Source organism: Lutra lutra, chromosome 6 (assembly GCF_902655055.1).
Source record: "Lutra lutra chromosome 6, mLutLut1.2, whole genome shotgun sequence".
NCBI lineage: Eukaryota > Metazoa > Chordata > Mammalia > Carnivora > Mustelidae > Lutra > Lutra lutra.
In genome coordinates this window covers 3555100-3568408 of record NC_062283.1, presented here as the reverse complement: position 1 = coordinate 3568408, position 13309 = coordinate 3555100, and the positions used below count along the sequence as shown (strand labels likewise).

Below are 13309 nucleotides of genomic sequence, written 5' to 3'. Positions count from 1 at the left end.
TCAGACATGCTTTAAAGAGGAGAAAGGATGGGTGCCTGGGTGGCTCAGTCGGTTAGGCATCTGCCTTCGGTTCAGGTCATGATCCCAGAGTTCTGGGATCGAGTCCCACACTGGGCCCTCTGCTCAGTGGGGAGTCTGCTCCTCCCTCTCTCTCTGCTGCTCCCCCAGCTTATGCGCTCTCTCTGTCAACTAAATAAATAAAATCTTAAATAGATAGATAGATAGATAGATAGATAAATAGATAGATAGAGAAAGGAGTCCCCCAGGTAGGCGAGAAAAACAACATACACAAAGGAATTACCAGTCTCGGTCACGTTGTTCCATGGGTCACCTATCCTATCGAATGGCCTCTTTATTAATTTTGCCTAAGTTTTACATTTCCGATTTAGAACCATGAACAGCAACTCGTGCCACGGTGGTTTCATGCTCTTCCCTCCCTTCACCGCTCCCCCGGGCCCCCGACCAGGTGCAAGAGCAAACTCCTGTCGCTCTCCCTGGGAGCTGATGACCGTCTGTAGCTTTTCTGGGGGCAGATGCCAGCTTCTCACATGCTCAGTTCAAGACTGTTCCCCTGTGCTGCTCCTTTCAGGAACTGGGGCAAAGCATTCTCAGCTTCTCTCCTTCCGATGACTTAATGCCAAGTAGCGACTACACTTCAGAACCTCTTCATGATGTGTTCCAGTCTGTCACCTGACTTGGAGTACAGCTGGCTTTTGTCATAATGAAGTCATTTGCAAGAAGTGGAGAGCACAGCATTAACAGACCCAGGCTTTGCACGGACACGGGGCATGGGGCAGCAGCATCTCTCCATATGAATAGCAAAAACCCTGAAAAGGCAGAGCCAGCTCCCCAGCTAAAGGTAGAGAGTCTAGAAAAAATGGTCAACAGGGCAAGGAATGGCTTTAGTCGAAGAGTTTTTAGATGGGATGTCAAAAGCATGGTCCATAAGAGGGAAAAATGGATAAATCGGACTTCACCAAAACCAAGCATCTTTGCTCTGCCCAAGATCTGTTAAGAGAAGGGAAGGACAAGCCCCATGCTGGGAGTAAATGCTGACCAATCACATTTCTGACAAAGGACTTGGTATCAGAACGCATAAAGAACTCTTGGAGGTCAGTAGTAAGAAACGACCCAATTTTTAAAAAGAGGCAAAAGATCTAAACAAGATAGTTCATCAGAGAAGATGTATCAATGGCAAAGAAGTATACAAGAAGATGTTTGAGGGACCTGGGGGGCTCAGTCGGTTCAGCGTCTGCCTTTGGCTCAGGTCGTGGTCCTGGATTCCTGGGATTGAGCCCCACGCCGGGCTCTCTGTTCAGCAGGGAGCCTGCTTCTCCCTCACCCTCTGTGCTCTCTCTCTCTCAAATAAATAAATCTTTAAAAAAAATAGATCTTAAAAAAAAAAGATGTTTGAAATTATTAACCATTAAAGAAATGCAGTTTAGAGCCAAAAGGAGATATCACTACAAACTTACTGAATTGCTAAAATTTAAAAACAAAACAAACAAACAAACAAACAAAAAACAAAAAAACAAGGGCTGGCAAGGATGCTGAGCAACTGAAACCCTCACACACACGGCTGAGGGAACTGCAAACAGCACAGTTGGGGTAGAACACAGTCCGAAGGTGCCTACACTTAACACACACTTACCATAATACCTGGTGGTCTCAATTTTATGTACTCAACCAAGAGAAACGGAAACTTGTCCTTACACAAAAACGTACACATCATGGTCTCTACTGGCTGTAGTGCATATCGTCAGCCCCTGGCGACCACATGGATGTCTTCCTCTGATGCTGTGGGACTCCCAGGGCGAGGATAGAAAAGGCAATAAAATGGCTTCTGCTCAGCTCCGTCCCTCGACATGCTCAGCCACAGCATCCAGCTGCCTTGCCCTGAGAAGGTCCAGCCACGTGGGAAGGCAACAGGGAAGGGAGTCGGCAGACAGCTAGCATCAGCCACCGGGTGTGTGGCTGAGGAAGCCTTTCGATGTCTCTGGACCCGGCCCCTGTCTGACTCTCACGGCTGGGAAGAGCCCCAAGGCAAAAACCTCCTGGCAGAGCCCCATTGAGCCTGGAACCGTGACAGGTGAGTGAAAGTGATGGCTTGTGCTATAGGCCCTTTAGGCTGGAGTGGTTTGCATCCAACAGGAGATAAGCAGAACACCAGAGGGTCCAGAAACCAGGCTGGAAAGCTGCACTAGGAATGGGACTGTAGACAGGGTGCCCATAAAAAGCTTTGAAGCAGAGAAATGTTTCAGGAGGTGAACAATTTCAGCCAAGTAAGTAGACTGTATCAGAGTAAAGACACGGTTTCCATCCTCCGGAGCGAGGCTGGACCAGGGGCCAAGGCAAAAAGAAGTAATTCTTCCTAAACTCATTAAAGAGTTACCACCACCCCAATGGAAACATGCATGCTTTTATGACAAAACCCTACAGAACGCAAGGACTGTTAGAATAATTACTACAACCAGGAGCGCAGGAGTAATCGCAAAGGAAAATGGACTCATGCCAGTCTTCATAGGAGAGGCCAGAGCCTATCTCTTGAGCTAACTGGTGGAGAGAGTGGCTGGCTTGACCACTGTGTGCATTCTGGTACACGACTGCATGCCCTTCTCTCCACTGACAGCTCGAGAATGGCCTTATAAGCGTTGCTCAGAACAGTCACGAAACTGACCCAAACATCCAATAGGCCGCAGAATGGATAAACTGTGGCGCGTTCCCACGTTGGAATACAAAACAGAAACCAAAGTAAATGAGCTACAGTGGCATGCAACAGCTGGTAAAACATCGGTTCTCAGGTCTGAAACCTCTCACGCCGGCTGGGCTGTGCCAAGAACGGGGAGCTTTGCGTCTGAGAAGTGAGCATCCAGAAAGCACTCCGGCAAACACTCAGAGAAAAGGCAAGGTCTGAGCCCAGGGACATCCGGGATTCCTCGAATCTGTTCCTCTCGGACTGTCCAAGCCCCCAGGACAGCCACGACACAGAGGCCAAGGTTCCAGCAGGCTCGGTCTAAACATAACAATCACCAACCATGATCAAAACCAGTGCATCTCACCCCAACAGAAAAAAAAACACAAGACTGCATGTCAATAATTTGATTCCTGAGAGTTCCTTTTCCTGATGGCTTTCTTAGAACACAGTAGTAAGTGAGCAAAGAAGCAAACCTAAGATAAAAACCAATCTGGCATTCACGTGGGCCTCCCACAGCTGTGCCAACACCAGCTTGAGGCAAAGCGCTCCCTGCATTTGCCTCGAGCTGGTGTGGTCTGGTCTGATCAGAACCAGCCCTTTCTCGGGTTTTCACCAAGCACGGCTAGCATTATATTACATAATACAGAAAGGGTTCCAAACACCAACACTTGTCATCTTGATGGATTTTCACAGGGTAACAGCTTTCTACCATCAGTCCGTGGCCCTGTGTATCCCACTGTGTCTTGCTTTGATCTCCTAAGAGACTCTTAACTACCACTCGACTTTTGATCTGAAGAGTCAAGTCATCCTTAAAGAGCTACAGTTCAGGGAACCTTCTCCTGAGTCCTGGCAACATAGTATTTTTCTTGCCATTTCCATAGGTTACTTCTACCATTTCCTTAAAATGGCAGCAAAACTGCTCTGAGACTCCAAACCCTGAGAAGATCCAGTGTTAATACCCTTCGGAGCCCCAGGGCCGAATCTTTTCTGATACTGTGTCAAAGGAGAGGACACAGTTAATATTCCCTAAGCTTATGCCTGATATAAATGTATTATACATAGAGTTGTTCTTGTGGTTGTGGTTGTTAATTTAGCCACAGGTTGGGGTTTGTCATACAAGCTGAGATCCTTATCTCTCATCTCAGCTGGCAATGGTGAGTGATCTAAACCTTCCCTTAAAACTCAAAAGAACCAAGTTTCTCACTTCCAGAAGAAAATGTTGTCACAAAGCTGACAAGATAAAAGCAGCATCACAGAACAGATCATGAACTAGACCCTGGAAATGCAAAATTTTCTGTCATGTAGGGATTTTGCATCTCTAACTCTTTTCCTTTTAATTAAAAAAACTGGCCACTTGATAACGCTATTCATTTTAAAAGGAGGCAAGTCTTTTAGGATATAAAAGTAGCAAGGGGGGAGGGGCGCCAGGGTGGCTGTTGGTTAAGCATCTGACTGCTGATTTTGGCCCGGGTTGTGGTCTCAGGGTCCTGGTATAGAGCCCTGTGTCCGGCTCTGTGCTCAGCTGGGGGGTGGGGTGGGGGTGGGGGGGAGGTGTCTGCTTGAGATTCTCTCTCACTCTGCCCCTCCCCTTGCTCATACTCTTTCTCTCTTAAATAAGTTTTTTTAAAAAGTAGCAAGCATTTATTTAAACATTTTTATGTACCAGCACACAATGTTTTAGATATATTAATCCACAGGGTCTTCACAATAACTCTAAGAGGGAGGGACCATGACTCACATTATTTCACAGATGGAAACCCGCAGGACACAGAGAAGTTCAAGAACTCCCTGATCCTGCATGCTACTCTGGACAGAGCCAGGTCTCAGACCCACTGCCTGGGTTTCCAACTCACCAACCCACTGTCCTAACCATCCTGCTACCATCTTACGGAGCCTCCTGCCTCCCGCGTCCCCGAGAATCTTCAGCCTCCTCTCCAGGGAATCCACGGCGGTACAGACATAGGATTTTAGATCAAAGTCTCCAAACCTTTTCCATCACATTCAACCACTCACTTTGTTCGTATTAGGAAAGTCAATATGAAGATTATCCTGGAGTGATTTCTCAAATACTGACAGTGCTCTTATTCGGGACATCAGACATAAGCTGCTAATACTTGGGGGCTAATTGTAAAAAGTTAATTTGCAAAAACAAGGAGGTTGGCAAGTGACTGAGGGTCTAAGTCACTTGGCCAATTCCTTGCTAGTCTGGATTCTGGATAACCTGTTGAATTAGCAGTTGTCAAGCCTCATCCTTCTGATCTGTAGGACTTCTTGAGAATTTAATGTTTCCAGTTATTATTTTGGGGCCAAATTTCCCTCCATACTCACTTGTCCCTGTCTGCCTCCTCCTCTCTGAAACTCCAAAAACACTGGGATGTTTAAAGAGACAGTGTGAAATATTCCACAAGGGCGGTAAAGAATAAACATGATTGACAGATTTGAAGGATGTCTGGCAAGCCCCCCTAATCCACAGTGTAAGAAAAGGGCACTCATCCCTTTTGAACGGCATGGTAATTTTCTGTCGTATATCCACACTCCACTGGAGTAAAGATTTCCTCCTAATAAATCTCACAAATTTTCAGAGGTTCAAAGGAGGTGTTTCTTGCAAGAATGCGGTCTTGCTACTCTGCACGCCTCCTGCGTGTACATGGAATGTGTGCTCTCGTGGGAAGGACAATAAGACCCTGAACCACAGAGGATCTTCCCGACATATTCATTTGAGAGTCTTTCCAGGGATAACTTAGATTTTTCTCCTTCATATCCAGTTTTAAAATGGAAGTTGGAGGGTTTTAAGAAGTTTCAAATGTCACAGAGTAGCTATTCCTTCCTGCTATTCTAATTAATATAGAGGTGCGTCCGTCTATTATTAAATGGTTGGCTGGACCACTCAGTCACCAACTGTGTAAGATACGTGACAATCTGAATATTTCACAGATGAGGACGTGACCAGAATCCTAAACGGAGGATCGCTCGAGTTTTAGATCATTCACTCTTAACTGAAAAATATTTTGAGCATAACCCCCCCCCCCAAATCTGTGTTTATCTGTAAATTATGTACACGTGCCACTATCCCAATACATGACATTCGGTATAAAACACACACACACACAAATAAAATGGATATAAAATAAACAAAACAAGCTCTACTAAAGGTTCCAGGATGGGGGGCAGTGGCAGGGAGAGTTAGTCAGTTAAGCCTCTGCCTTCAGCTCAGGTCATGATCCCAGGGTCCTGGGATCAAGAGTCCCACATCAGGCTCCCTGCTCAGCAGGGAACCTGCTTCTCTCTCTTCACCTGCCCCTCCCCCTGCTTGTGCTCTTTTTCTCGCTCCTTCTCCCAAATAAACAAAATCCTGGAAAAAGAAAAAAGAGAAAGAAAAAGAAAAAGAAGTTCTACTATTTTTTTTTCATGTTCCCCAACATATCATCAACTTGTACATCAGAGTCCATTCAACCCTGACTGAAAACCGCTGTGGACATAACAGTTCAGACATTTCGGGACAGAAAACAGAAGCCCGTGCTATTCACACCTGAATTCACACTCCAAACTGCATTTATTCCCCTTCAAAATGAGAGTGGGAATAAAGAGACAGAGCCCAGATGAGGAAAGAATTACACCAATGCCCTCGGGACAACACTGACAAACATTAACCCACACTCAACACTCTTCTCCTGAAAGTGTCAGGCTCGAGAATGTCACTTTGATGAGGAAGAAATATGAAAACACGAAAACATGAATCTGAAGGGAATGAGCTGCTGGCTGGGCTTTCAGAAGCCAAGTTCAAATTCAATGGTGCGCGTCCTTGCGTCTTCAGAGGACTGATGAGATTAGTTCCTCTTGAAAATCTCCTGGGTACAAGAAGAATCGATGTATTTAAAGCTATATATTCTCCTCAACTCGGGACCACCTCCTCTATACCGCATAGTCCCCACCACTCCGAATTACAGCCTAGTTACACTTCTAACATGTCAGCTCACGGGCCTTTGGGCGATCCCACGAGAAATGCACAACAAAGTCTTTTTCAAACTAGGCCTCTTTTTGACCCACTGATGATAGCAAAACCAGAATACATTTTGAGAATATACTTCAATAAAATTTTGGAAGCTGGAAGTAACAAGTGAGTAGGCATTCTCACAAGTATTTCCTAAGCGCTATTCTTCTCCAGGGAGGACTTGGATGGACCTAACAAGCCCATGGTCATCCTCACCCCGGAATGCTTCTCCAGGACAACAGGGCATCTGGTCCTACACTCAGTTGCGATCCAGCGTTTCAGTTAGTCATCGATCATGGCATTCAAGTTGCTTATAAATTTCCCTTGAAGCTCCTAGGCAGGGCCCTAAAGACTCTATGATGGGGGCTGACGATACAGGAACAGGGATCGAGCCCATCCTCAGGCTCCCTGCTCAGCAGGAAGTCTGCTTCTCCTTATCCCTCTGCCCTACCCCGTCATTGAATGTTTGCTCTCTGTCAAATAAATAAATGAAATCTTTAAAATAAAATAAAATCTTAAAAAAATAAAACAAAACCTTAAAAAATAAATATCCCCTTGACCTCCCAGGTTAATGATCTGCTCCCCCAGAGCAGCTCAATATCCCTTGAAAATCCTGGGCCACTGGTTTGACCCAAGAGCCTCACATCACACAGCAGGAATGGGACAGACACAGTCCAGCCTTCAGGGAACCTCCCTTCCAGGATCACTACTGGTTTCGCGGACTCTTAACAAGGGATGTTTCTAACTGTGATGAGTAAATACAAGAGAGAATGGCATGAAGAGATAAAGCTTGGAATAATGGCCAACTGGAAATTATGTTCACTTAGAAATACACGGGGCCAGCTGCCACTGTGGGAAAACCCATCAATGCGTAGGAGAAGCATGGCTCCTGCTTGCTGACAGGCTCCAAGTCAACATGTGGCTGGCCTAATCTCTCCTCTAGCACCTCCAATTTGCCTAATTCCTCTATTCTCTTCTCCCTGATTCCGAGGCAAATGAGAAAGTCACTAAGGTTCTTGTAAAACCTCCCAAATTCAGAGAATGACCCTTATTACACCCAGACTGTCCTGCTGTGAATCCTTCCCAACTACTGCCAGGCAAGTGCAGGTCTCCTTCTTGGGCAGGCAAGCGCACGCTTCTGAACAGAAATGTTCACCAATATACTTTGTTGCAACTTGATTGGGCAAAATACTATTAACACGGGCCACCTAACAGGAAGGACAGTCATCTCTTTATATAAAAGCTGGTACCTAATTTTTTTTAAAGATTTTATTTATTTATTTGACAGAGATCACAAGTAGGCAGAGAGGCAGGCAGAGAGAGAGAGGAGGAAGCAGGCTCCCTGCTGAGCAGAGAGCCCGATGTGGGGCTCCATCCCAGGACCCTGGGATCATGACCCGAACTGAAGGCAGAGGCCTTAACCCACTGAGCCACCCAGGCACCCCAAAGCCGGTATCTATTTTAATAGTAAGAATTGTGGGGACAGATTATATCCTCAAGAAAGATGGGATAAACTTTGAAGATTGGAGAGAAAGACAGTTCTGAAAAAAGCCAAAGTATTCAGACATGAATAGGAAAGAGGACATCTAGAGCAGTGACGCCTGTTATTAAGCCCACTGCAAATAAATAAATAAACAAATTTAAAAAAAGAAAAATTCTGAGAATGCCCTAATTTTTTCATAATTAATATATACTAAATACTACCACAATAATAGTATTGTATATTATAAAACAAAGATAAGAAATTTTAAAATGAGTCAACAATGAACATAAATAGTAGCTCATTATTTTTCTATTTCTTTTGTAGCTCATCTTGCATTTCTCTTTGGGTATACACATCCCCCATGAGAGGCCGCTGATGTGGACCAGGCATCAGCTAACCACAGCCCATAGCATGTATTTTTATAACTAAAGTTTTATTGGAACACAGTCACGCTCAGTCATGTACTGTCTGGAGCTGCTTCCAGTCTACAGCAGCAGCTGCGCATTTGCAACAGTGACCATTGGCCCCGTAAAGCCTACAATATTTACTACCTGGTCTTTCACAGAAAAAGTGTTCCACCTTCTCATCTGAAGTCTCAGTAATGAGAAACATCCATCTAGCCCTTAATCAGGTAAAAAAAAAAGTAGATGATTTACGAATGCAGTGTTTACTGAGAAACTGAAAATTCTCCAGCTAAGGAATGAGGAAAGATCTGTAGGAAGACTCTAGGTTTTGACAAGGTTTCTCACTTGAGGGTAGGATTCTGCACAGTTCTGCATATGTCAAGTAACTGTATTTATCAGTAGCGTCCCTAGATACAGTTTCCCCCTGGTGACAGATTAGTCACCAAATTAAGTACAGTGGGTAAGCTGGAAAATTCAGCCCTGCCGCTATGCAGAACCTATGAATGGTGTGAAAGTCATTAAAGGGGGAACAAAGAAAGATGGAGAAACACCTCAAGCTGCCCCACACAGCGTGCTTACTCCAACTGTGGTCCACGGACCCCAGGGAAACCCTGAGATGCCAGTTCAGAAGTATTTTCATAGTAACACAAAAACAAATTGTCCCTCACGCCGTGGAGACGTCTGCATGGCAGGCAGAGAAGGGACAGGAGAAGATGGCTCGTGCCTCAGCAGTGCCAAGCTAGGATGCTGGTTACTATATTCTCCATCACCACACACCCAGCTGCTTTAACCAAGCGCCAGTTTCGTTTAAGAAAGCCCTTTCTGGGGGCACCTGGGTGGCTCAGTGGGTTAAAGCCTCTGCCTTCGGCTCAGGTCATGATCCCAGGGTCCTGGGATCGAGCCCCGCATCGGGCTCTCTGCTCAGCAGGGAGTCTGCTTCCTCCTCTCTCTCTCTGCCTGCCTCTCTGCCTACTTGTGATTTCCGTCTGTCAAATAAATAAATAAACTCTTTAAAAAAAAAAAAAAGCCCTTTCTGGGGGAGTAAAAAGTACTCATTTTATTAAATCTCGGCCCTTGATGACACACCTGTAGGACAAAACAGAAATATGCCCAAAATGCTTCCTCTATGCACCAAAGGGGATCACTGTGACAGGTGAAGTGTTCCCTTCTACAGTCAGAAGCAGAACTAGCTCCCTTTTTTCATGAACACCACAAAAAAAAAAATGACACAACACAGTTATGGAGACTTGGGATTTGGCAGGTATTTTCTCTAAGGGGTGAAAAGTTAGCAGTCACTTCAAGGAAATCACCTGACAGCACTTAGTAAACTTTATAGAATGGTAAAATTGTATCTTTAAAGAAAAAATCTGAATTTGGGGAAACCTTTATCTGCCACGGTGAGCCTGACAGCCGTGCCACACTTGGAGACTTTGTGGTAAGCTAGGCAGTGCTGACAGAGGTTTTCTTTCCTCCCTATTATACAACAACAGAACATCTGGATGCCAGGCATAACTCCGCGAACTAGTATTTTCTAAATGACCAATGCAGGATGCTACACAATCATCTAAGGGTAAGATCCATCAAAGTACAAGAAGGACCAGATGCATTTTAATGTCATAAAATCAAAAATGTTCACTGAACGGCTTCCGATTCCATCCTACCTCTGACCGTCAGAAAACCACCTCTTCCTGCGTTGTAGCGGACGACGGAAGACTAGCCCCAGCTAAGTGAAAAGGTGATTCAGAACACTCCCTTTTGTAACTACGTGTCTGCTTAAGTCTGCATTTTCTTCGTGTGTTTCACTCTGTGCCACAAACCACAGCAGAGCGCAGCGGTCTTCTATGAGGTCAGGAGTTAAAGATAGCAGCAGAGAGTTAAACGAACGCGTTCTCGCGGCTGACTTATTTTTTGTCTTGGAAAATAGTTATTTTTCGTAAAACTGGTACTGATGGCAACATGTAATAGGCTTATGAACATTTTTCAAGGAATTAATCAATGTTTTTTAGTTTTAACTTCTAAGATGATCAGTACCAAAAGATAGACCCACATGAACAGAAACCCAACTGTTTTCAAGAACGGTAAAGGGATCCCGGGGCCAAAACCACTGAGCTCTGATACGGCAAGCCTACCCAGTCCTCTTATTCTACGTTCCACTTTCTGTTTTTACTGTAGAAAAGCTGGCAGAGCAAATATTTTCCCTTTTTCTCTCTCAGTTCACTTTTTCACGTGCTACACAGGGAACAGGCAAGCCTGAATGGGAGTAGGACGCTCCCTCGTCTGCAAGAAAAGGGAGAGCGGCTCTGAGCAGCAAAGAAGCTGCCTGTTCCACGGGAAGGGAGCAGAGCCAAGCCTGAGCAGCAGGGGTGGTGGGCACCTGGCGTTGGCCACAACTACAGACCCAGAAGACCCTGCCTCTCCGTCCTCCGTACACCCACCACACAGACACGAGCCCCATCTAGCTGGCATACGTGTTCTCTGCTCAGTTCAGCTGGCTTCAGCTCTTAGGGGTTCACCCTGTTGGTGCTGGATTTCCCTGTTAGAGAGGTGGAGAAATGCCCTGAAACGGCATTTTTCGGGGCAAGATGCTGGTGGTTAAGAAGGAGCAACAACGAGGTCTGCAATCCGGACTGTCTGCCCGGCACAAAAGGGACAGCCGGAATCCCAGGATTCTTTCTCTTTCTCTCTCTCAAATCCAAACAGAGATGGAAGATTTCCCAGGCTGAGGCTCACTGGGGTAGGACTGATACCTGCTACTTAAAATTAGGAACAGGACATCCAGGGTGTAGGAGATGGGGAAACCCAGGATAAAGCACCAGCAAAGGTACTGGGTCACCGCTCAGCCCTGCCAGGGAGAAAGCACTGGGACCGACCGAATGAAGCTGCTTCTCTGGGGCCTGGCCACTCGAGCCCCAGCCCTAAGTATACGGGAGTCAAGATCTTCAAACCTACAGGTCTCTCAAATAACATGTAACAGGATTCACAGTTGTACTGTCGTTTTCACAAGGCAGATACTGGCGAAATGGATTTCCACCAATCTATGCACACACGTACCCGAGCAATCCCCAATTCCTAAAGAAATTATAAACGAAAAGTCATTTCGTTTATATGATTGCCGCATAAAACTTCCTCCTAGAAAAATGTTCTCAGGGCAATCAGGCAAAATAATACTGTATCATGTATACAGGGCAGATGATGAAACGGACTTCCGTGGGCTGGTACAAGAACTCAAGAATTATGTCTCCACAGTTTCTAACTACAAACTCTGGATTTGAGGTCCGCACATGCACATCAGCCCGAAATGCACACAGCTGAAACTATCTCTTAAGAGGCAGGATTCGGAGATGCTTAGTGTCTCCTGACTTCCCTTGTAACAGGATTTTCTGGAGATCATGTATGTCTGTGAGCACCAGCAGAGAAATACAGCTTTGGAGGCACAATTGGTTGCAAAAGAAAGAAGTAGCTAACCTGTGGTCAAGATGACTGAAGTCTTGCAAATTCAATTCCCTGGTGTCCTGTGTCAGATAAATTGTATCCACATCCTATTTGAAATAGAATTCAATCGTGTAAACAGTCCACAAAGATGATCAGGGAAGAGGGACACAACAAGAATTAGACAATGACACAGACAGATTTTCAAGGAACCTGAGGAAGATTTTAAGCAAAAAAAAAAATGAACTGGGGCGGGGGGCAGGGGGAAAGAAGTAAGCTGGTAAATACTGGCCGATTCTCCAGGGGGGTGTGTGTGCGCGCACATATACACTTACCCATTGTACTTCTTCTCTGTATGAAAATCCGAGCCAGTCGCAAACACAGGCATACATCTGAGAAAATCCACCTGAAACCCACAACAGAAATGTGACAGGTCTTCGGCTAAATGATTTCTCTGAAGTTAAGATATAAAAGTTTAAATATGGCCGATGTTGACAATGCCGATTGTTCTTTCTGTTTGGGGAAACAGCAAAGACTCTCCCCTCCCTGTTGTATAGTAAGTACACAGCAGCACTCAATACCCCTTAAATATAGGACTTTCGTCCACCAATCCAAAGTCTGTGTGGTGCTAATTACACCTTCAAACCAACTGCGCCTTTCCAGGAGGATACTAGGAATGGACGTAACTTCCTGGCAGGGGGACATCCACGCAGCCATTTATAATTTGGTTTTAAAATGCACGCTCACCACAGGGGCCCTGCTCGGCCACGGTCTGGCTGTCCCAAAGAGCCTGGAGACTGGCCAGTCGCTCAGATGGCTCCATGGAGACTTTTTTCATGATTCGCCTGTAAGACCAACAGTAACAATGAATTTCAAAAATCAAGGTTTTTTTTTGTTTTTGTTTTTTTGCACTGCACCCAGAAATCTATTTGGTGACATGCCCTTCTTAAAACCAAAGATGGATGCCACTTCCATTTTGGTGACAATAATTCCATTTTCTGAGCACTATGAAGGAGGAGATCTGCAGGAACTTAACAATGACCGTGTGTCTTGAACTCCCTTTTGTAAGCTCCGGGTATTAGCCAGTGAGGTGCAGAGTCTATGTTATTTAGTTGTTTTGTAAGATTTGACTGTACTGGAATAGCTAGAAAAGGATGTTCCGTTGAATGAGGGATTAGATCAGGTATATGCTGAATATAAATCACTAACTTTTAAAAAAATTCACATACAAATCTCCTCTGTCCACAGCACTGCCTATGAATGGCCATCGAGAAAGAGTATGTTCCTTTCTCCATCTCTTCCCCTCA

At 45.2% G+C, this 13309-nt stretch overlaps 1 protein-coding gene across 6 annotated transcripts in view; it reads right to left on the bottom strand.

Annotated features, from left to right (window-relative positions):
• The window catches only part of CARMIL1 (capping protein regulator and myosin 1 linker 1), a 315620-nt gene that overhangs the window by 158732 nt on the left and 143579 nt on the right, over positions 1-13309 (bottom strand). For all 6 annotated transcript variants that reach the window (XM_047732884.1, XM_047732885.1, XM_047732890.1 and 3 more), the window contains 3 exons: positions 12750-12847; positions 12338-12408; positions 12039-12112 (listed from right to left, as the gene is read on the bottom strand). In XM_047732884.1, coding sequence (XP_047588840.1) covers positions 12039-12112; positions 12338-12408; positions 12750-12847 — 243 coding nt within the window. The remainder of the gene's footprint in view (positions 1-12038; positions 12113-12337; positions 12409-12749; positions 12848-13309) is intronic.